This window comes from Corythoichthys intestinalis, chromosome 6 (assembly GCF_030265065.1).
Source record: "Corythoichthys intestinalis isolate RoL2023-P3 chromosome 6, ASM3026506v1, whole genome shotgun sequence".
NCBI classification, from domain to species: Eukaryota; Metazoa; Chordata; class Actinopteri; order Syngnathiformes; family Syngnathidae; genus Corythoichthys; species Corythoichthys intestinalis.
Window position 1 is genome coordinate 11,817,699 of NC_080400.1, and position 23,937 is coordinate 11,841,635.

The window sequence follows — 23,937 nt, forward strand, 5'->3', positions numbered from 1 at the left end:
TTGCTAAAATATTATCACTAATCCAAACAATGATTACATATATTGTTAATTTCTAGTTCATGTTAATTTAATCTAATCTAAGAAGTAATTCAAATAATTTAAAAACATTTACACACTAAAACAAGCTTTAGAAAGATTATAACCCCCGACAAAAATACTATAGTAAAAATATTTTATTACTTGTAATTTCGATAGATGTCAATTTGTTTAAAAATAAAAAAAAGACATGAAAAATGTAAAATAATTTGAACAAACAATATTTGCAGTAAAAAATGACAAATAAGAAAAGGAACATTATCAAAGGAACATTTTATTATTATCAATTCTAATGAAAAGGCATCCAGTTTAGGGTGTACCACGCCACCTTCCTATAGTCAGTTAAATGAATGAATAATAATAAGGTAAGCAAAATATTACATATTAGCCATATGTTTTTGAATCCTCTCAATTGGAACTAGTGTAAATATTAAATACTGGTTTTGGTTATACAAACCTACACTCAAAAAAATGGGGTGTTGAACTGACATAAAAAAAATTATGGAAAGAATTTGCACCTGATAATATTGCTTTCCTTCAGCATTTAGCAATTGTGTCCTTTTAACATAAAGCACACGTCTCGCCAACATTAGCACTTATGTTGCGCGAACATAACGCACTCTTGTTGAGCCAACATAAGGCACTCATGGTCACCCCAAAATACATGTTGAACCGACATTAAAGAAATACATAATTTTCACCTGATTAAATTGCTTTCCTTCAGTATTAAGCAATTGTGTTCTTTTAACATAAAGCAGACATGTTGAACCAACATAAGGCACAACTAGGACTGTCGAATTTATCGCGTTAACGGGCGGTAATTAATTTTTTAAATTAATCACGTTAAAATATTTAATGCATGCACGGAACGACCCACTCACACATTGCCGTAAACAGATTTCAATTTCGCCGTTCTACGCATATATAGAGTTAAGAGGCAGTGACAGGTGAGTAGAGTGGATGCAGGCATTCATTTGGACCGTGCTTTTATTTATCTATAGCTTTGACATGTCTTCCACAACAATACTAACTATTGAGGCGAGCAACGTTGGGAAGACTAACAGGAATTGCTCTTTTTCTTAACACCCTACATTGTACACAACACAGAGACGATATAGTATTTGCAACCGCTACACACAGTCATGGTTACCCACTTCCCATCATGCATTTGGGCAGAACAGTTTTGTCACTACATTAACTTTTACTGAAAGCTCAACAAATACACTACATGGCAATATTTAGTCACAATATACAAACTCACATTTATCCTTTAACAATCTATCCGTGGATCCCTTTCACAGAAAGAATGTTGAAAGAATATTGTTAATGCCATCTTGTGGCTTAATTGATATAATAAACAAAAACAGTACTTATGTACAGTATGTTGAATGTATACATCCATATTGTCTTATCTTTCCATTCCAACAATAATTTAGAGAAAAGTATGGCATATTTTATAGATGGTTTGAATTGCGATTAATTACGATGAGTTAATTTCTAAGCTGTGATTAACTCGATTAAAAATTGTAATCATTTGACAGCCCTAATTTTAACATAAATGGCCGTCAATGGCATCAATTTATACATGCCTCAATGGAATCCAGTACATTGGCGTCAATAGTAGCGAAATACATGATAGTCAATGGCATGGACGTACATAGCTGTCAGTGGTATTGACTTACTTAGGCGCCACTTCAAAGTCAATGGGCTGTAACGGTAAGTGGTCAAAAATCACAACCACCTATGTTTTCCTGTCATTGAAAATGATGTGAAAATGCTTGCTGTTAAAAATGAATGGAATTCCGGTCATTTTTTGATATTTAAACGGTGCCGGTCAGTCAAACGGTTTGGAGTCTCCAGTTCGCCGAAAAAACGTGGATAATAAGATTATGTATGAAAGAAATAAAAATAAAGTTGAAGAATTTTACTAGCTAGGCCTGTGCCTTGCAAAGCCCCATCTAATTAAAAAAAAAAAATCACTTTTCACAAACAAAATAATAATTAAATGGTGACGGTTATTGGGCCGGCCGGCTCTACCAATGAGGTGTCACTTAGGGAGTTGGCAACCCTCCTTTTAAATCTCGCGAGAAATGACGAGACTATTGCAATTGGTTGGAAAGGCACGTTAACATTATGTTGCATCAACATGATCTACTCTAGCTACTCATTCATTGTTCACATTTATGTATGGACTGCTCACCTTGGAAACATGATGTGCTCTTGCTGAAGATGCACATTGTCTTTTAGTAAACTTTACAACCTACTGGAGTAATTTTTTTAAGTGTACTTCCAGTTCAGGTCACAGAGTATGTGTTGTGGTAGTTAGTAAACAAGGGAAATTGATACTTAAAACAGCTATTGATGTGTATTGCTGTCAAGGGCAGCCAAAGAGTTCAGCTATGTGAGGTCACAAGAGACAAGAAAAAAAAACCTCCCAGAGGTGTTGCTCCATCCTATGGCGGCCTCTTGGCGTTGTCCAACGTCCGCCTTCCTCTCCTCTTTCTACCCCCTTCAAGTGGGTGGCACATAGGGTTGCCAACTCCCTGGGGAAAAAAAGGGACACCTCATTGATAGAGCCGGCCCAACGTCACAATTTAATTATTATTGTCTGTATGGAGTGGCGCCCCCAGGGGGTGGCCATGAACCCCCCAATAATTTTGTTGGCCACCCCACTGGCCACTTCGCTTGCCAGTATATCATTAGATTGTTGTAGCATCAGTTATGCATTTCATCCCATCACATGTCCTTAAGTATTTCTGATAGTTTTCACCTAACCTTTTTGAATGAATCAATGAATGAAATGTTTACTGTCATTATCATCGGTATCATTGACAATTGCAAAATGTGATATGATTTGCCTGAAGAAAGAAAGAACCGAAGAAAGACAAGGGCAGACGGTAGAAGCTTACGCTTATCATTACCCATCCCCCTACAGCCAAGGATGCACAACTTGGCATACATCAACTTTTACTGCAATAATATCATGAAAACCTGAAATTATGGCTTTTAGTTTTGGTGTGCCACCCCAAGATTTTAAGTGGCCCCATCTGGCCACCCCAATGAAAAATTTCTGGAGGAGCCACTGATAGTATTCAAACATTGAAAGTAGAGATGTCCCGATGCCGATCAGTCGGGTCCGATCACGTCATTTTCAAAGTATCGGAATCGGCAAAAAAATATCGGACATGCCTTTTTTAAATATATATATATTTTTTAATTAAATCGTTTTCTAATTGTATTTAACGTTACAGACATAATATGTTACACTCATCCAGAGTCTTTAGTTTAGGCTTAAGGTAGGGTTATCAAATCTATCCCGATAACGGCGGTAATTAATTTTTAAAAAAATGTATCACGTTAAAATATTTAAAGCAATTAATGCATGCGCTGCACGACCCACCCACGCATTGTCGCGCTCACTCTGTAATGGCGCCATTTTACCTATATAGAGAGCTAAAAGGCAGCGTAAAATGAGTAGAGTGAATTTTGGCAGCCTTTGGTGCCTTTTTTTAATTGGCTAAAGCCTTACAATCCCTCTCCCTCCCAATCCCTGTTAAACCTCCTAAAACCACAAAGGGAAAAAAAAAAAGAAAAAGAAAAAAAGAAAATCAGAGCTAACTATCCATGCTGATCACTTGTCAGTATGTCAGCCAATTGAATTGAGAACTGGAGTCCACGCCACGGAGGGTGGTTAGCTGAGCCATCAGACTCAGATATCTGCTGCAGCTGTGGAGCTCCGTGCTGTCCGTGGAAAAAAAAACATTTTATAAAAATCCGTTGAAACGGCTGACGCGAAACTAGCACTTTATTATGCTTGTTGTCAACACTTGTATACGTAAATCTGATGTTAGTAGATAGCTTTGCTCTTGAATATGCCCATGTGGCAGCCAGGCAGGTTGTTTGTAGGATGGTGTCTTGACAGTTGCTGTCCTATTTTCGGGATCAAAGCACCGGTCCGCCATAGGCGGAATTTGACTTTTGGGGCAGGGGGGGCACAACATGTTGCTGACCCCAAAATGCAGTGTCAGCAATTAAAATTAACTTACAAGAATATTTTAAAAATAATAAGTTGACTAATGCCCCTTTCCCACTGAAACTAGTGGGTCAACGCGCGTTTTTTTCCAAGCCGATGCAACCCACTAGCAATTGGCATTTGGCACCTTTCCCATTGACAAAAAAAGCCGTGTCTTTTTTATTATTTTTTTTCACCCGTCTAACCCCCCACCCCTCCTCAGCCGTGCGTAAGGTTACGTGACGTCACCACGCTAAGATCAACGTCGACAAGTGCGACCGAATTTATTCAGTTCAAGGAAGTAAACAATGCAGAGCATTATGGAAGCCTCCTTTCCGTTTGTGTTCTCTGTTTTCATGCTTTTTACTGCCCTCAAAATGGTCGAAATGCGGCAAAGGACCAACACTCTGCTTGTGCTGAGGCAACGTAGGCGACGTGAATTCTTCTTCTTCTACTAGCTTTGTTGTTAGCATCGACGTAACTACGGTTGTGGGGCGTGTTAAATGGGAGGCAACTGGCATGTTGTTATGACGCATCACGTAAGAGCCGACGTCACCACGTAGATTAGGGTGTTGACTGTTGACCCGGGGTTTTGCTTTCACACTGCATGACGATCAGAGCCGAGGTGATTTTAACGCGGGTTGATTGACACGGGTCGAGGCGGGTCGCTGCACCTTTCCCACTGCCACCAAAAGCCGATTATTAGTGGCTTGACACGGGTTTTTTGGTCGGTTGGAAAGGTAAATGAGTGTTTTTTGTTTCCCATCATTCTTGAGGGGAATTCTAAATCAGGCTGCTTAGGCAATACTTTTCGCCAAGATCGTCATCCATTGAATTTGGTACGCCCGCTGTTGTCGTGCCAATGTAGTTACCCCAGTCAAAATTTGTATTGTATTGTATTGTAAAAAGTATTTTTTTTTGATTGAAGCAACTTTTTGATTGAAGTAATGTTGATTTGTTTTTGGGCCACATTTTGGGTAGCACATTTTTGTCTTTATTATTCAATCAAAAAATAAGTTGCTTCAAAAAAATATAGATTTTCAAAAAGAAAAATCACTTTAATCAAAAAAAGAAAAATTTAAATCATAGAAAAAAGTTTTTGAATGCGAAAAAATATTTGAGATTGAAAAATTTGCCTTTGAACACTTAATTTTTCATTGAAAACGTTTTCTTTGATTGAAGCAATCCTTTTTGTGTTTGGGCCATATTATGGGTAGGACATTTGTGTCTAAAACATTCAATCCCCAAAAAAGTTGCTTCAATGAAAAATATATATACTGTATATGTATTTTTTTCAATCAAAGAAAAAAATCATTTAAAAAATATATATCTTTCTCTAATATATGCAAAGCAAATGACTAAGGTGCTCGAAAAATAATTTCGACCCATTATAAAAATATGTTGGGTTTTTTTTTTTGTTCCTTTCATTCATTTTTGTTGCAGTTGTATTGTTTTAGAACTTATATATATATATATATATACTGTATATAGGAAAGTCAATTACATGCAATGAAACTTTTCGGCGGTCCGCCCTGTTCCGGCGCCGAATCTCTTACCCGAACAGCGTTCCAGACCGTTCCGGCCCACTTTCACCCCTGTTAAAAGCATTAAAAAAGCTGTAAAAAGAGTAAGTCGACTCTGGATATCTTTACCACAACTTTTATCTCTTCGGGGGACCAGGGAGAAATTCTCCCCCGTGATCTATCAATTTATTTTCTATAACCCTTATCCTGTCCAATCTATTTGAATTGGGAGGGTTTGTTCCCTCCCACTTGAAATGGATTGGAGGTCTACTAGTGTTAAACTAGTCATTAACTCAATTAAATTCACAGCAGAAGGATGTAAGAGAGAAGCACCTTAAATGTGTTTTATAAACTAATTAAGTTCTAATAGTACAAGCCTGCAAAAAGCCATGTTATAAGTAGTGACTCTCTGTATAAACTAGTGCCGTCGTTAATCATTTTTCCATATTAAAAACCATTATTTTATCAAATTTTAATACTTGTGACGTCAAGCGATTAAAAGATTAATCGCATGCTGTCCATAGTTAACTCGCAATGAATTGCATTTTGTTTTAATTTGTTGAAATGCAAAAATGCGTATATATTTTCAGTTATAATAAATACACCTAATAGCTCAGGAGATGACCAAAGTAAGAGTTAAAATAATGATAATAACAATAATTCATGCATTAAAGAGTTTTAGAAGGGTTCATGCCAGCTTACTTTACTAAATAAAATTTAGTTTTGGATTTATTTAGATTTAGTTTTACTCTTGCATGTTATAAACTAAAAACCAATGTAAGTCCAAGAAATGTTAACCTTTGTGACTTTATTTCAATTTCACCTACGTGGCTGTGCATGTTGCTAACTTGACCTGTGTTTGTTTTGGCCGATGACGACTGGGTGAAGGTGCAATTTAGAGTCATATAACTTCTTACACTTTGTCTTCCATTTGAGAGTAACCCCTAGTTGTGTAGGTGTCATGGAGCTTTCTGGACCAATTTTGCTGCTGGTGCTGCTTTTGGTTCTGCTGTGGTTACTTTACAACAAAAACACAGGTCGTCTTCCTCCAGGCCCACTGGGGTTTCCTCTGCTCGGAAACCTGCCGCAACTGGACAAACATGTTCCTTTTAAGAGCATGCTTCAGGTCAGACAATTACGGAATTACACTTATTGTCTTTTACAAGTCTATACAAACATTTACTATACTTTAAAGGTAAAAAAAGCAGTTTTCCACCCATAGTAATCATTTTGAATTTAAATTATTTGTATTTTGTAATATGGCTTAAAAAGCGCCTCCCTCAAAACCATTTGACTGGCTGATCATGATCATGATTCACTGCCATTGACGGCAATAGCGTGGCTAGCAGATTTGTCAAATTGGTTTGTACGTCTATTATATTCGATGGCAGCCAATGAGTTAATAATAATGCAGATGAGCTGTCCCGAGCAAAACGCATAGTCTCACTCTCCATCCAACCCTACCTCTCCCTGCACGTTGTTCGTGAGGCAGTGCACTGGAGTTGGAATGGAATGGAATTTTATTGTCACCCTCATCGGTATCATTGACCAACCTATTCCACAAAGGCCCACTGTGGGTGCAGGATTTCATTCCTACCAAACAAGATGACAACACTTTTTCCCCAATCTGGTGTTTTACAAGTGCAATCAGTTGATTGCAGTCAGGTGTGGTTTGTTTTAGCAGAAGCCTCATTGGTTCAACTGTCTCTGCTGGATCGGCTGGAACAAAACCCAGGACCCACAGTGGGCCTTGAGGACTGGGTTGGAGACCCCTGTCATTGACAATCATTGACAATTACAAAATGTGATATGATTTGCCCGAAGGAACCGAAGAAGAAGACAAAGGCGGACGAGATGAAGCATATGCTTATCAGTTTCCCGTCCCCCATATTACTAAAGACGCACATTCAGGCATGGAACATACATCAAAACTGTACAATAACACAATCAACAATCTGAGTTTAGTAACTTAGCGTCCAGTCAAGCAGCTCAATTAATTTCAGGGCGTACAAGGTTATGGCTTAGTCATGTCCCTGACATTTTTGCATCTGTTTGCTGTGGAACATTTAGTTGTGGCTATGTGTGTGGCAAAAGTGATTATGTGTTATCACAGCTGGTGTGAGTAGCGGCAACAATTGGCGCACACAAAGGTCACTGTAACAGTTTCATCAGACATGTATGTATAAAATCAAACAACATGCTGTATATATTTTATCCCAAGATTAATGTCTCCACAACGAAAACATGCTTATTATTCGTTTTATACAGTATCTTTTCCATATACTAGACATTTGAATCAGGAGCTCGGTAGACACAGCAGATAATTATGTTTTTACAATTGGGGATTAGGAGCTCAATTGCAATACATTCAAGTTGATTGTCAATCATAATTGCAACACCCCCTCCCCCTTAGATGCCCGATTCATTCGTGTCATGTTATGTCCGTGCAAATTAAAGTCAGAGCCTTTGTTATCTTTAGTAGGTAATCCTTAGTGTGTTCGAGATTCTTGTAGAGACTCCTGCCATTGATAGGTTTCAGCTTACCATCCACATCCACGAGTTGATATACTGGTCCGCTGTGTAGTATTTACAGTTATCCAGCTATTATAGTTAGCTGGTCAAGACTCGTGATAGCTTTTATCTTCATAACCTGCGTCTTGACAAGGATTCTGCAATCCGAGACCAAGGTGTTGGCTATTTTCCCAGCTTTCTTGAGTTGACGTGCTTTTCTTGCAATTTTGGCATTTCGGCGAGTCAAGTTGTCATTCAAAAAAAATCTTCGACCCTATCAGGTGGTGGCACTGGTTAAGCAGGGCAGTTTTGGTCTTGTGGTCTGCCAGCTTCATGAGCACCGTCGCCGGTCCTCTCCCCCCAGATGGGAGCAGAAGACAGCGACGTATGTCCAGCGGTTCCATGTTTATTCCATACTCTTTCAGTTTAGCAATTGCCAGTTGCGCCACTGTGTCCCCTGGGCTAGGCGTCAGTTGTAATCCAGAAATGATGCTCATCTGCGTGTCGGCACTGGTCGAGATCGTCAGCCAAAATTTCCATCCTCTTGATGCGATCATCTCTCTCCTCGACCGCCTGCTTGAGTTTCTCATTTTCAGCGCGAAGTAAATGGAGCTCTCTGACGATTTCTTGATTCTGGTTTTGAATCAAGCCAGTCAAGGAGACCTCCAACTTCTGTATGGAGGATTTTATTTCATCCAAGTCTCCAGGTTTCAGATTCTTTGGAGCCATCTATTTTAAATGTGTAATTTGTAAATATATATTTTTTATATAGTTACTATTATTTCTTATTTTTCTTTTATTTGAATTTTTCATATCACGATTTTCTTTTTTTTTTGCTGCAATTTAATTTTCTATATTAGGTGGGGGTTTGTTCTTTTGTAAATCTTTTTTTTCTTTTTCTTAGTTTTTTTAACAAAACACTTTTTTCCCTGAACCCTAAAGGCCAAATGTCTACAACCGCCAACGGCAGTCAGTCTTAATTAACTTTAAAACCGTTAGAACAGTAGGAAGGTTGTTGAATTTGAATGAATTTTCTTATTTCGAGTGGTATAACTTGTAATACAGTATATTACAGTTACTGTGTACTCAATGTAAATACAGTTCATTTTAAGTGCAACTCTGGTTCGTCTATCACTGTCAATGTCAGCCAGTGATTTAAAATGGAACGGCTTATTCACATATTTGTATTTTTTAGCTGAGTGAAAGGTATGGCCCAGTGATGACACTGCACCTAGGCTGGCAACGCACAGTGGTCCTGGTTGGCCACGAGACCGTCAAAGAGGCTCTGGTGGACAACGCCGACGATTTTACAGGCCGAATGCAGCTACCGTTCCTCGTCAAAGCCACCCGAGGATATGGTGAGTCCTCCAAGTTCAAATGGATTGGACGCAGGGTGGAAAACTAAATCATTATAACACCGGCAGAAACCCTAACCCTATGTAAATCCTGGTGGCCCGCCAGGCGTATAAAGCATTCTGGGATGTCTATGAGTTTTTTGGGGGGCGTTAATGTTTCTTTTACCCAGGTTTAGGCCTCAGCAATGGTGAGGCCTGGCGTCAGCTACGACGCTTCACGCTGACGACGCTGCGAGATTTTGGGATGGGTCGAACAGGGATGGAGGCGTGGACCCAGGAAGAGAGCACACACTTGGTGGCACGATTTCAGATGCAGAAAGGTGCTCTTTTAAATCCACGTATGCGTGTGAATAAGTGAATAAATATATCAACTTGAGTTTGATGTTATTATTGTAATATTTTTGTTTAAATATATACAGGCTAGAGCAGTGTTTTTCAACCTTTTCTGAGTCATGGCACGCTTTTACATTGGAAAAAAATGTTGCGGCACACCACAAACCAAAAATATTGAATAAATATATGATAATTAAATAAATCGATATTTATACTTACTTAGTGTGGAACTTGAGCCTGTTTAGATGAACACAAAGACGATATCCTGGCAGGAATCTTCTTCAACAGCTCTGTCTCTCTCCGTTTTTATAGCAGTTTGGCTTGAAAAGCTCCAAATTATCAGACAGGGGGACTTTAGCAATGTCTTTAATCGCGTCACGGCCGAGCATCTCGCTGACAATGTCTTTGCAGGCAGGTAGTCTCAACGTCTCTGCCACAACGTGGGACTTTTGGGGATTTAGCAACAAGTTTGGCAACAAGGCTTTGAGGGCTTTCTCATTTACCTTTATAGTTTTTCTCAAAAAAGTTGCCTGTTTCTCTGTGTTTTCTAGCGGGGTCGGATGTATGGACGGGGCCGGGGTGGCCACGGCCCACCCAGACGTGAGTCGTGCCCACCCAATTAAAATGTCGGGAATATCTATTGTAGCGTCACGCTGGATATAGACAACGCACGGAGAGTTGGCCTCACCTACTTTTTATTGCAGGATTAAAGGTTACTGTTGGCCACAACCACGCTGAACAAGCAATCACCAAAACAAGCTGTTTTTCCAACCTCGTTTGTTATCCGCGCACTTCCTCTCTCTCCTCCAGACACATTCTAGTGGTCGGACATCCGGGCATTAATGACGTCACCAGCCACAACAAAGCGTCGCCATATTTAAATGGGGGCAAAGCACGAGTCACAAGCAGTTGCTTTATCCTGCATTGTAGTACAAATGCGTTGAACTTTGGTCTTATTTGTGGTCTTTTTTTCCGTCGGAATGACTAAAAGTTGCCGTGTTGCGAGTTGTAGCACAAGGAAGAGTTCGGAGCCGCATTTGAAGTTGTTCATTCTTCCTCGTGAGAAGAAAATGACAAGTAAATGGCTGAAAGCAATCAATCAGGGAACAGTAAAAGAAGTCGGTTCCGTGGACCATTCTCACCAGTGGGAACCTAAATCCAGGCACATTTACGTTTGCAGCCAACATTTTATTACTTGTGAGTAAAGTTGAATCGATTTTTTTGCCCCAATTAGCTGCTAGGAATCAATAGACTAGGCAGTGGTTATTTTTACCGTAACCGACAACTCGCAAAGCGTTATTTTTCTTTTGACGTGGACTGCTCTGATCGGTCAATCATTATATTATTGGCCTAGTGGGAATTGGTTATTTTGCCGTGACGTGTTCACGGCTAAATAACGCTTGGAGGTGAATTACCGGTTATGGCAGAAATAATCACTCCGTATATACTACCAGTTTTCTTAGTTCCACACAGTACATATTCCACATAATTGATAAAGGTCAAATTACTGGGTGACTTTATGAGGTAGTTGTAGATGTTTCCGAACTCCACTGCAGGCAATTCCTTTGGATTGTTTATCCAGCTATCAGCGGCGACTTTGTATGGGCAGATTTGCAGGCCAATACACGCTAATTTTTGTCTGTCGGCAGTGACTCGTGATAATAATAAGTAGGAGTGGGAACCTCTTGTTACCTCACGATACGATACGATTTCCGATACAAAGCTCACGATAACGATGATCTGACGATATGGCGATACAATGATTATTGATACGTTGGTCAGGAAATCATTCTACAAACAACTAATAAACAGAAAAACAAGCTTCTGCTGTAAATTGGAATGAGTATCACTCGTAGACGTCCAATCCGTTTGAAGTGGGAGGGATGGCAGCGAATGAACGAATGTCTATGGCTGTCACTGGCAGCCAATGCCAGGCAATGAGGTCATTTTGGGCCATTTAAGGTCATTTACCTGTTGATTTTCAGATACTTCCTGTTGATTTGGGGGTATTTTATGAGTCACTTCTTGTTTGTTTCGAGTTACAGAACAGGAAGTGACCTGGGAATCACCCAAATGATTAGGTAGTGACTCAAACTCAACAGGTAAATGCCCTGTAATGCCTGTAAATGCCCCGAAAAATCAGACCGAATGACTGCGAATGCTCTGGTGTCGGATTAGTGCCGAAACGATTAATCGATTAACTCGAGTATTCGATTAGAAAAAAAAGATTCAAATTAAATTTTGCTGCTTCAAGTATTCGTTTAATTAAAGTGGCGTTGTAATGGTTTGTTTTGAAAGTGTTTGCATTTATTTTCATTGATTTGGGTGGATACACGGCCCTCTAGTCTATCTCATTTCACATGGCTGAATCCATCTGCTCCCTGTTAAGACCAACATAAGCTAAGTTTTTGTTTGAGCTAATGGTTTTTTGAATGCATTCGGAATTTAGTTTAAAGGTATAGTTAGCCGTTTTTTCTGGGAATATGTAACTGAGCCATTTGTTAAGAGCATTGTAAAAAAGCGTTAGCATTTTATAGCATTTAAGCTAGCGGACTTTTGCTATGTAAGTTAGTCAATTGTTCTTTTGTTGTACATAGATCCTTTTTTTTTTTTTTTTAATATACTGTACCATGTGAGGCTCAGCTCAGGTATTTTAATTTTTTATGTTCCTTATCCGATTACTTGATCATTGGAAATAAAATAAATAGTTAATTGATTAATCTACTACTAAAATAATCGATAGAATGAACGAACGTTCCCAGTCTAAATGGATTGGATGGGTGTCGAGCACCATCAATGGCAGCTTTAGAGTTACCTGAGACACTATTATGGTGGAAGATTTTGGTAGCAACTTGTTGGTCCCCCTTTTTTTTTTTTTTTTTTTAAATAAACACTGACACCTTTTTAAAACGATATCTCGATTCTTGGCAGGAGCATATCGAAAACCTTCTGGGATACAAAGTATCACGATATATCACCATTTCGATATTTTGTCACACTCCTAATAATAAGTCATGTTTAAGACGTTTTTATGAAAAAAAAAAAAAGACGCAAAACACAGCTGAAATATATGAATTTCAGACGTTTGTCTACAGATGTCTACCAGTGCATGTCCCCATCTCAAAATGGCGACACGTTGCTATGCGAGATGACGTCATCGTGACATCACGCTGACTGCGAGAATAAGTACCGGTAGATGAATGGAAAAAAAACCAAAACAAAAAAACAACAAAAAACAAATAAACCCCCAAAAAATTAATGCAGCCTCAACGGGACACAAGCCAGTGTCCTACTTGCGCCTGTCCCAAGCCCGGAGAAATGCAAAGGGTAAAAATCGCCTGCCTCCTGGGCCGCCTCAAGATTTCTTAGTGCCCACTCTGGTGGGTAAACCTAGATCCTGGCCTGTTTTCAAGTCGAACAAAATAGTCCATCGACTTGTTTTGAAGCATCGGGTGTTTCTTTAAGAGATGACGTTTAAGCTCGCTTGGCACCATGGCGCTGTTGGACGGTCTCTTGTGTCACGTTCAAGAACTGCTCGGATTTCTAGCCATCAGGTGGCTGATGGCTAGAAATCCGAGCAGTTCTTGAGCAGTTCTTGAGCAGTTCAACCTTTTACCTACTCTTTCCTTCGTACTGCAACTCCGCCGACGATGTAAAGAAAATGTGATATTGGACAATTTCCCGTGGCACACCTGACGATCTGCCACGGCACGCTTGTGTGCCGCAGCACACTGGTTGAAAAACACTGGTCTAGAGAAAGTGGTTCTTAACCTTGCTCAAGGTACTGAACCCCACAAGTTTCACATGTGGATTCACCAAACCATTCGGAATTAGATAATATAGCAATTGTTTTCAAATTCAAAACCAATATATCTATGTTCGCAAGCTAGTAATTTAGCATATTCATTTTCAAAATTATTTTCATTTTGACAGCATGTTTTATAAACAGGCCAAAAATGGAGACCGGTGTCTATTGGTCTGTTGTATTCCCTCATATCAAGTGCGAGTTAACCTTCCACTGAGCAAACCAGTTCCTCCTTCCATCAGATCCAGGACTAGTAGTTAAAATAAATCGATTAAGCCTGTTAATTGGGAGCAAACCAGTCCAAAACCTGGTCTAAAAAGGGTCTAAGGTCTAAACAGGACTCTGCGTTTCTTCACCTTCGCCAAACGCCTTAGAGCAGACATGTCCAAAGTCCGGCCCGGGGGCCAAATGCAGCCCGTGGTCAAATTTCATCCGGCCCCCAGCCTCTGTTATAAAATCGATAATGTCTGGCCCGCACACAGACTTAATAAATTGGTCAGCAGTACTGCTACCAGCATATGAAGTAGCTTACACACTAAATGCTGCTCCTCATTTACCCACTAAAAGACAACAGCAACATTACCCCTTGTGACCCTTTACTCCCAATTTTCTAAAATTGCGACAATCAACAACAAAAAAGTTGACTGTGACGGCTGACGCTTCAAGTATAGGTGGAAATTGGACTATTTGTTCGCTAAAATACGCAACAACTATGTCTGCCTCATTTGCAAAGAAACAGATGCTGTTTTTAAATAGTTCAATGTGCGGCGATATTACCAAACAAGACACGCTGACATGTACGACAAGATTACAGGGAAGATACGTAGCAAGATACTGAAGCAACTTGAAGCAAGTTTAATTTCACAGCAGCAGTATTTCACAAGAGCCCGAGAGTCGAAAGAGAATTGCCTGGTATACCAGACTCACCGCTGTTCCAGCGATTGAGTCTGGTGACCGTCCGGCGGATTAAATTCGAAGGGCAGAGCAAGCCACAGCAAACAGACAGCGGAGTGGACCAATCAGCGACGGGCAGACGTGACGTTGTTAAAGCGACAAGTAATTAGCGTGAACGGAGAATGGAGAAGTTTATTCAAAATGGCTAGCGCGAGCCATGTTGACTGTTGTCAATGACTTGTTTCGATGTGTTTTTGGTAATTTAAAACTGTTTTTACCACGGATTGGAACATATTCTCGGCTCTCCTGTTCGCCATCTGTGTTGTTGTAGACACGACTTTCGACGCGCAAGAGTGACGTTACTCGTAAAGAATACGTCACATAAATAGACTAATCTGATTGGACGATTGATTTTGTACCCGGCTCGAAAGGCCGTTAATGGGCTGGATCACAGACTATTTCTCACAGTGTTTGAAGAATACAGGGAGAATAGTCTGGCTGTGTCAGGCAAGAAAGAGAATGCCACAGAGGCTAGTTGCGAGATTGTTGAAATTAGAGCTGAAACAAATACTCGAGCAACTCGAGTAACTCGAGTTTAAAAACTGATCCGAGTAATTTTATTCACCTTGAGTAATCGTTTATTTTGACAGTTCTAATCATCACGTTTTGCTCAGACTACTTTTAATGCGGGACAACGCGCTGATGTCACGTGCGTAGAGGAAGAAGCAAAAAAAAACAACTTACTGCAGCCGACAGCCCCTACAAACGATCCCGATGTTGCTAAATACTAGCCCGCACAATGGTTGGTAGCAGGTAGCGTCTGATGAGTCTCATAGAGATCACACGTATGTTGAACTAGATGCGCATTGACAGACTCGGCCGCGTCTGGGCAGCATTAGTAAACAGCCGCCATCTTAAAGCAGTAGAGCGCTAAGCGCTAATAAAGAGCGCTAAAGCGCTAATAAATAAGATTAAGGCTACTGTGACTAGCTCACGTAACGTTAGCCCTGCGGAGGGCTAGGTTTCTATTAATTATGACCACTTTCGATGCGTGGCTAACGTGTCTTACATACAGGCTTTAACATAACATAGCGGCGTGGAGTGATGAGGATGTAAAATAAAAACTCAATAATGCTAACTATCAATTTTAGCTCAGTAGTCATTGCTGGATAAAACACCAAGTAGCACTAGTCCCTAATGTGCTCCAAAACAGCCTGTATCATACATTTATTTTGAACACTGCAAAAACTCAAAATCCTATCAGGACTTACAGTTTAGACTAACTTAAAACTTAACTAGAACTTAAAAATGGCTTGACACAAATAGAAATTCAATTGAAACACGTGGGAAAAAATCCTAACTTTTGAGTGATGTGTGTTATCAAGCGTAAAGGCATTTTTAGGTGTATATATATATATATATATATATATATATATATATATATATATACATACATATACATATATATATATATATTTTTTTTTAATAAGGTCTAAAGGTTTTTTGAGTGAAAGCAGTGAATTAGTCTTTTTTTTATTGTAGTTACATCTGAGATCCAATTGTTGGCTGTTTTCAACAATATACATCGAAAATAAAGACATTGATTGACTGAAAATGGTTCAAGATTAGATGAAATGTCTTGTTTTCTCATGTATATTTATAACTGCTCTTCACCTAAAAATGTATTTGTTTTATCCAATTACTCGATTAATCGATAGAATTTTCAGTCGATTACTCGATTACTAAAATATTCGATACCTGCAGCCCTAGTTGAAATTATTGATCAAAAAAAGAATAATAAAGCACATGTGACACACAGAATGGCTTGCTAAAATTTGCTTAAATATATTGTTCTACATAAAGGACGTCAGCCAAGGTCAGCCCCACACATTTTTACCACACCAAATCTGGCCCCCTTTGCAAAAAGTTTGGACACCCCTGCCTTAGACCTACTCAATGACCCCCCCCCCCTCGGGGTTTGATCGAACCCAGGTGTAGAACCAGTGGTCTAGAATATTACGAATTTTTGTTTAAAAAGTATTCTTTTCATGAAATTGTGATATTTTGTAGAAAGCCTGTTGATTTATTCACAATTGTGACTTTTTTCTTGAAAAATATGACTTTTATCTTGTAAAATTGGAACATTTTGAGAGATTTAGAAGATTATTGTTTAGAAAATACAATTTTCATATCTAATTTCTTTTTTTGGACATAAATGAGAAACATGGCTTAAGCAGTTCAGTTTTTTCTAAACAGTCTTGAGTATCACTCTTCTTGACAACCTCTGATGATGTCATGAGCATATGACACGTTTGTGTCAACTTCTCTCCTCTCACTCCTCCAGCCGCCCCCTTTGACCCATCATTCCTGCTGAGCGGCTCCGTGTCCAACGTGATCTGCTGCCTAGTGTTCGGCCAACGTTATGACTATGAGGACGCCGACTTCCTGCAGCTGCTGGCCATCGTTTCCGAAATGCTCCAGTTTTTGGCCAGCCCTCTGGGGCAGGCGAGCTCCACTTGAGTCCATCAACAAACACAAATAAGCCAATTTTTCACATCTGTGAAGTTCTTCTCAGTATGCCAACAACTGGATTCTTCCACAGATGTATAATATTTTTCCATGGCTGACCGAGCGGCTTCCTGGTCGCCAGCACAAGGTGTTCACCAAAATAGAGGTGGTGAGATCTTTCATCAAGGAAAAAGTCCGGCAGCACCAGGACTCGCTGGTTCCCGCCTTGCCCCGAGACTACATCGACTGCTTCCTCAACCGTATCCAACAGGTTGGAAGAAATAGACCGAGTCCTTCATGTGGACAGGTTGTGACCCCGTTTGCATCCCCAGGAGAAGCACTGCGACTCCACCGACTTCTTCTACGAGAACCTAGTAGCCACAGTCATGGATCTCTTCATAGCAGGAACCGAAACTAGTAGCTCCACCATCCGATATGCACTTAGTGTGTTGATCAAATATCCTGGAGTACAAGGTAACAACCAAATATCCTCTTCTTATTCATCCAGAAATGCTATTTTGAATTTTAAGATTAAATAAGAACACGGTGGCTGAGTGGTTAGTACGTTCGCCTCACATTTCTGGGATCATGTTGGGTTCAGTCCCGGTCTCCGGCCTTCCTGTGTGGATTTTGCATGTTCTTCCCGCGCCTGCGTGGGTTTTCTCTGAGTACTCTGGTTTCCTCCCACATCCCAAAAACATAAATTGTAGGCTGATCGAACTCAAAATGAGGGATCACTTGATCGGAAATTGAGCCTATATTTCAGAGGATCAGGATCGGGGTTTTAATTTTTTAAAAAATCTATATATTTCTGCTTCATGGTCGTACAGCGCCACAGTCTCTCAACCCCCTAGACCCCCACCCTCCCGCTAAGCAGTGCAGCCAAACTGTCCATCTTGAGTTTGGTACTTAAAGTTAACGATTATATACAGGTTTGTAATTTTGATCTTGCCAGACAACCTTGGTAGCTCTATGATCAAAAGCACAAATGTGTCAATCATCGTTAAATTTGCATAAGTTTGCTGTGGCAACTCATTGTGTAAGTGAGAGGCTGTTCGCCGCAGCGTGGGTGGATTTGAGTGGACTCACTCAATGAAGCATTTGATAGAGACAAACATTTTTCTACGTCAGTCTTGTTTTAAAAATAATTCCCAATATGAAGGCGGCACTGTGGGACAGTAGGATGTTTGGAATCGGTATCGGCAGATTCTCGAAAATCAGGTGACTCAGACTCAGGTGCAAAAATATGCGATTGCGATCCCTACTCTAAATTGTCCTTAGTTATGAGTGTGTGCGTGAATGCTTGCTTGTCTCCTTCTGCCCTACGATTGGCTGGAAGCTGACTCACGGTGTACCCCGCCTAGTAGGTGGGGTACATGCAGTGCCTAAAGCCCAAAGTTATCCGGGTTAGGCTCCGGCACCCCCATGACTCGGGTGAGGATAAGTGGCTCGGAAAGTGAATGAATGAATAAGAATTCTGTAGTCCTCGATTTTTAGCTACTTTATTTTAGGGGAAAATTTATTTGATAAAATCCATCATCAAGAACAGACATGTCGTCTTGAAAGGCAATTTAAAATAAAAATAGAGAACAACAGTCTGAATAAGTGTACGGTATGCTCACGTATCATGACGCATAAACAACGAACTAAGAACTGGCAATCTTAAAGTTTAGCATGTTTAATTCATATTTCACTCGGTCTTTTATGCTCCTGAATGAAATGGATAGCTTGGGTGTGTGTGGAAAGGATTGTATTATATATTCAATTTTTGAATCCCGCGCCATGAAAATGAGCTACTTCCGGCTCCAGTCTCGGGTTTAGGACGAATGCGAATGTGATGTCACCCGGGTCAGCATCTCACAATACAGCATTGCTTTATAGCGGTGGTCTCCAAACTATTCCACATAGAGCCGCAGTGGGTGAAGGATCAACAAAACAGGACCACACCTTTTCACCAATCTGGTGTTTTATAAGTGTAATCAGCTGATTGCAGTCAGGTGCTGCTTGTTTTAGTACAAACTACATTGGTTAAAAGGTCTGTGCTTGATCGGTATGAACAAAAACCAGGACCCAAAGCGGCCATCGAGGACCGGTTTGGAGACCCCTGCTTTATAGCATGCAGATGGACTGCGGATTCAGCTGACTTTGCGGATTAATTAGTTCATTTTTCGTATCACGCCAGCCAAACGGCTGCAGGCTTTTGTGGCTGCACCACGGAGAGGTGTGTGAGCCTTTTTGGGTTTCAGAAAGTTCCCCTTCACCCCGAGATCGGCCAAAACAAGTGTGCGACAACTGTGGCTCCATTGGACTTGGGAGGAAGTGAGTAAACATCGTGTTTTGTATGATGTCAAATACTGGGAACATTTTAATACGGTGGTGGCTTGCATTTTGTGGCTGACATGCTCCTTGTCCACTAGACTGACGACCGGCGACTTGTCACACATCCCCCCGCCGGGAGAGCACTAAACTCGGGTTATTGCCCTCTTCATGTGCCCGGTGTTCTGTCAAATATTCTACGCGATCAGAAATCGCAACTTTGTGTTAAAAATGGCTGCGAATACAGCGATGACAAAGTAAACACTACAAACTTTCTTTAAATAAAGGACTACTTACTTACGTTTGATCATGGACAGACATGTAGAAAAGCTATCCTCAGACACATTCTGCCATGTGAATTGCAGCCGCTCTCGTATGACTCTCTTGCTGTTTACGTCTTTGCCGTGCAGTAAAGCATTATTTTACGCCATATTCGTTTTGACCATGTGGCAGCGACGCGCTCCTCCAACATCAGCCGGTTTGTCCGGCAGTCATTGTCCAGCTGCTTCCCCGCAAACGAGCCCTCTGCCCTCAGCAGGGGAACGACGAGCTCTAACTTGCTCGCCGACGGGCGGGTTTTCGATCGGCAAAGACAACCGACAACCCCGCCGCCGCGTGAAATTATCCGGGCTATTTATGTGTGAATTTTATCTTCGAAGACTTTGAAATATCACTCGGTTTGGGTTAGCATGTCGGCTAGCTGTCACGCCTCATGGTTTGTTTACATTCTCCGAAGCAGGGGCAGGGAAATGACAAAAGCCCGATTAACTACAGTGGCATAAAATATCGTTCGGGAGGTGCGACAGTAAAGGTGAAGTCGACAGTTTTGACCATTGTGGAGTAATTTTGCCATGTCGTACTGAATAAATGCATTTCATTATTTCATATTTCATTTAGCACAATACTGTTATTTGTCATGATCATATCATTTATTTAGCTATTGGGGAAAAATACTTGGATAGAAAGAATATTCTGTAAAAATATTGGAGAAGAGAGACTGAAACGATGACATTTTGAGGCTCTCTTCGTCACATTTTCCTCCGGCAGATTAAAAGACTAAATTCTTGTCATCTGCGCGTTGCCAATTTGTTGTATATAGTCGAATCGTCTCAAAATCTGATTACAATTCACATAATAATACTATTTTAGACTTTTTTTCACCTGTCGTACGCACTTTAACGTAACATAGCTATTAAGAGTTATTCAGATAACTACAGCATAAAGAACATGCTAAGAAATTTACCAAACCATCAGTGTCACTCCAAAACACTAAATCCAATGAAATCGTCATCCTCTGTGTAACTTTTAAACAACTCCGTTAACTTTGGTGGTAAAAAGTGCACACATCCTCTTCTACATCCCTTACGACAGTCACTAGCCACGTTTACATGCTGAGTTTTATTCATACCGATTCAAATCATTCCGAATGGAAATTTCACATCAGCTGTTTACATGTCACTTCATCTATTCCGATCCAGCGTTTACATGTGTCTGCCTTTATTCCGAAAGGACGTTTGACAACTGCCGTCTGACATGCGCAGATTAATCAAAACAAAGCGTCACGTTGCAAAACATGGAGATCGATCGTCAGATCAGCTGCTGTTCTAACTTTTCAAGTGGAAACAAAACTTCAGAATGACACGCCGTTCATTTAAAAAGTTGTGTGGGTGCGCTGTGCGTCTGCTTGGAAGCCATCTTGCATGTGACGTTACTTACGTCACCAAGTGACGTCACCACGTCAGTACGGAGCATGTGCAGAAAGAACGCAGTCAGACACCATTCCGCTTCCCTGTTTACATGATATAATTTTACTTCTAATCGGTTTGGGAAAAGGAATATTCCACCCCTGTGAATCGGAATGAAATTCCATTCGGTTTGGGCCTGTTCATTCTGAATGAGGTGTTTATATGGAACACATTTATTCGGTTTGAACAAATATTCCAATTGTAATTGGAATATTTGGCTCCATGTAAATGTGGCAATTGTCAATTGCAGTTCCAAATATTCCATTCCATTCCATTCAGTTATTGCCATTTTGTTCAGCCCTTCTCAGTTATTTTTATAAATTACCACCAGTGTTGAGACGCAGGCCTTGAGCGCCCTCTTGCAGTTTTGTGTAAAAATAACTTAAAATTATTAGGGCTGTCAAAATTATCGCATTAACGGGCGGTAATTAATTTTTAAAATCAATCACGTTAAAATATTTGACGCAATTAACGCACATGCCCCGCTCAAACAGATTAAAATGACAGCTCAGTGCCATGTCCACTTGTTACTTGTGTTTTTTGGTGTTTTTTCGCCCTATGCTGGCGCTTGGGTGCGAAAGATTTTACCACATTGCACCATGAGCAATGTGTAATTATTGACATTAACAATGGCGAGCTACTAGTTTATTTTTTGATTGAAAATTTTACAAATTTTATGAAAACGAAAACATTAAGATGGGTTTTAATACAAAATTTCTATAACTTGTACTAACATTTATCTTTTAAGAACTACAAGTCTTTCTATCCATGGATCGCTTTAACAGAATGTTAATGTTAATGCCATCTTGTTGATTTATTGTTATAGTAAACAAATACAGTACTTATGTACAGTATGTTGAATGTTTATAACCATCTTGTGTCTTATCTTTCCATTCCAACAATAATTTACAGAAAAATATGGCTTATTTTATAGATGGTTTGAATTGCGATTAATTACGATTAATTCATTTTTAAGCTGTGTTTAACTCGACTAAAAAGTTTAATCGTTTGGCAGCCCTACAAATTATATAATAATGTGTAAATAATTTCACACATATGTCGCTCCAGAGAGTGAATCGCAACCCCGGCCAAACTATATGAAAAAAGTGCCACTTTTAGTCCGAAAAATACGTTAAAAACATGAAGCGGGCCGCAGCAAATGACAAGGTGTGCTTCATCTGGCTCTCGGGTCGCAAGCTTGACACTTGTGATCTACACCGACTGAAAGAAAGTCTTTGCCTTTTGGGGTTGTTTTTTTATCCAGAGAAAATGCAGCAGGAGATTGACGCCGTGATCGGACGAGACCGCTGCGTCAGCATGCAGGACAGGAAGTCCATGCCCTACACGGACGCTGTCATTCACGAGGTGCAACGATTCTTGGACATTGTCCCTTTGAACGTGCCGCACTACACGCTCCGTGACATCACTTTTCGTGGTTACACCATTCCCAAGGTACCGTAAGTATAGTCCTTGTGTCCCACTTTTGTGTTTTTATGGCTTGACAAGACTTGGTCTAAATGTTGGGTAAAAAATAGGACACCATCATTGTGCCACTGCTGCACTCTGTGCTAAAAGACGAGACGCAGTGGGCGCATCCTCAATCCTTCGATCCGCAGCACTTCCTGGACCACAACGGCAACTTTAAGAAGAATGCGGCATTCATTCCTTTTTCATCAGGTAAACCATAAAGTCTCAAGACTATGAAAGAGTTCTGGACTGTGGCATTTGACCTCTGAGCCAAACACTGTGCGTTCATTTTGATGTACCCGAAATCTGACTGCAAGAACACTAACTGAGTTGAGTACACTTAAAAATAATAACAAGAACAACCATGAAAAGTCGCTAGATGACACCATCACCTAATTTAAATAATAGGCGTTTTGCATGTAATTGTAATGGACGCAGTAGGAGAGAGGAACAGATGGTGACCGAGAGGTGTCAGGCGAAACGCAAAGACCACGAGACGAGACTTTGTATATTGCTATATGTGCTTTGTGACCATGTCTACTAGGAGTGGGAACCTCTTGGTACCTCACGATACAATACGGTTTGCAATACAAAGCTCACAATAATCTGACGATACGGCGATACAATCATTACCGATACATTGGTCAGGAAATCATTCTAGGATATTCTAAAAACAACTAATGAACAGAAAAACAAGCTTCTGCTGTGAATTGGCATGAGTTTATCACTAGTAGATGACCAATCCATTTAAAGTGGGAGGGTGGCAGCGAATGAACGTTCATTCGCTGCCATCCCTCCCACGCATTGAATATTGCCAGTGGTGTCCAAACTTTTTCCAAAGGGGGCCAGATTTGGTGTGGTAAAAATGTGGGGGGCCGACCTTGGCTGACGTCGTTTACGTAGAACAATATATTTAAGCAAATTTTAGCAAGCCATTCTGTGTGTCACATTTGCTTTATTAATTTTTTAATTAATAATTTCAACAATTTTGCAACTAGCCTTTGTGACGTTCTCTTTCGACTCTCGGGCTCTTGCGAAATACTGCTGCTGTGAAATTAAACTAGTTTCAAGTTGCTTCAATTTCTCGCTATGTATATCTACCCTGTAATCTTGTAGTACATGTCAGCATGTCTTGTTTGGTAATATCGCCTCACATTGAACTCTTTAAAAACAGCGACTGTCTCTTTGCAAATGAGGCACACACAATTGTTGCGTATTTTAGTGAAGAAATAGTCCAGTTTCCACCTATCCTTGTAGCGCCAGCTGTTGCAGTCAACTTTTTTGTTGTTGATTGCCGCCATTTTAGAAAATTGTGAGTAAAGGGTCACATGTGGTAATGTTGCTTAGAGTGCTGCTGCCTTTTAGTGGGTAAATGAGGAGCAGCATTTAGTGTGTAAGCTACGTCATATGCTTGTAGCAGTACTGCTAACCA

At 40.3% G+C, this 23,937-nt stretch overlaps 1 protein-coding gene and 1 long non-coding RNA gene across 3 annotated transcripts in view; one reads left to right on the forward strand and one right to left on the reverse strand.

Annotated features, from left to right (window-relative positions):
- Positions 1-47: 47 nt before the first annotated feature.
- LOC130918017 (cytochrome P450 2G1-like) overlaps positions 48-23,937 on the forward strand; it is a 28,912-nt gene continuing 5,022 nt past the window's right edge. The window contains exons 1-8 of one of the 2 annotated variants that reach the window (XM_057839865.1): positions 48-6,697; positions 9,278-9,440; positions 9,608-9,757; positions 16,814-16,974; positions 17,072-17,248; positions 17,310-17,451; positions 22,303-22,490; positions 22,574-22,715. In XM_057839865.1, coding sequence (XP_057695848.1) covers positions 6,533-6,697; positions 9,278-9,440; positions 9,608-9,757; positions 16,814-16,974; positions 17,072-17,248; positions 17,310-17,451; positions 22,303-22,490; positions 22,574-22,715 — 1,288 coding nt within the window. In that variant the 5' untranslated portion in view covers positions 48-6,532. The remainder of the gene's footprint in view (positions 6,698-9,277; positions 9,441-9,607; positions 9,758-16,813; positions 16,975-17,071; positions 17,249-17,309; positions 17,452-22,302; positions 22,491-22,573; positions 22,716-23,937) is intronic. The other variant, XM_057839866.1, reaches the window with a different exon arrangement.
- Positions 236-12,566, reverse strand: LOC130918027 (uncharacterized). The gene is made up of 3 exons (XR_009063552.1): positions 9,990-12,566; positions 6,489-6,661; positions 236-2,579 (listed from the first exon to the last, which is right to left on the reverse strand). It is a non-coding gene; the product is annotated as an uncharacterized LOC130918027 (long non-coding RNA).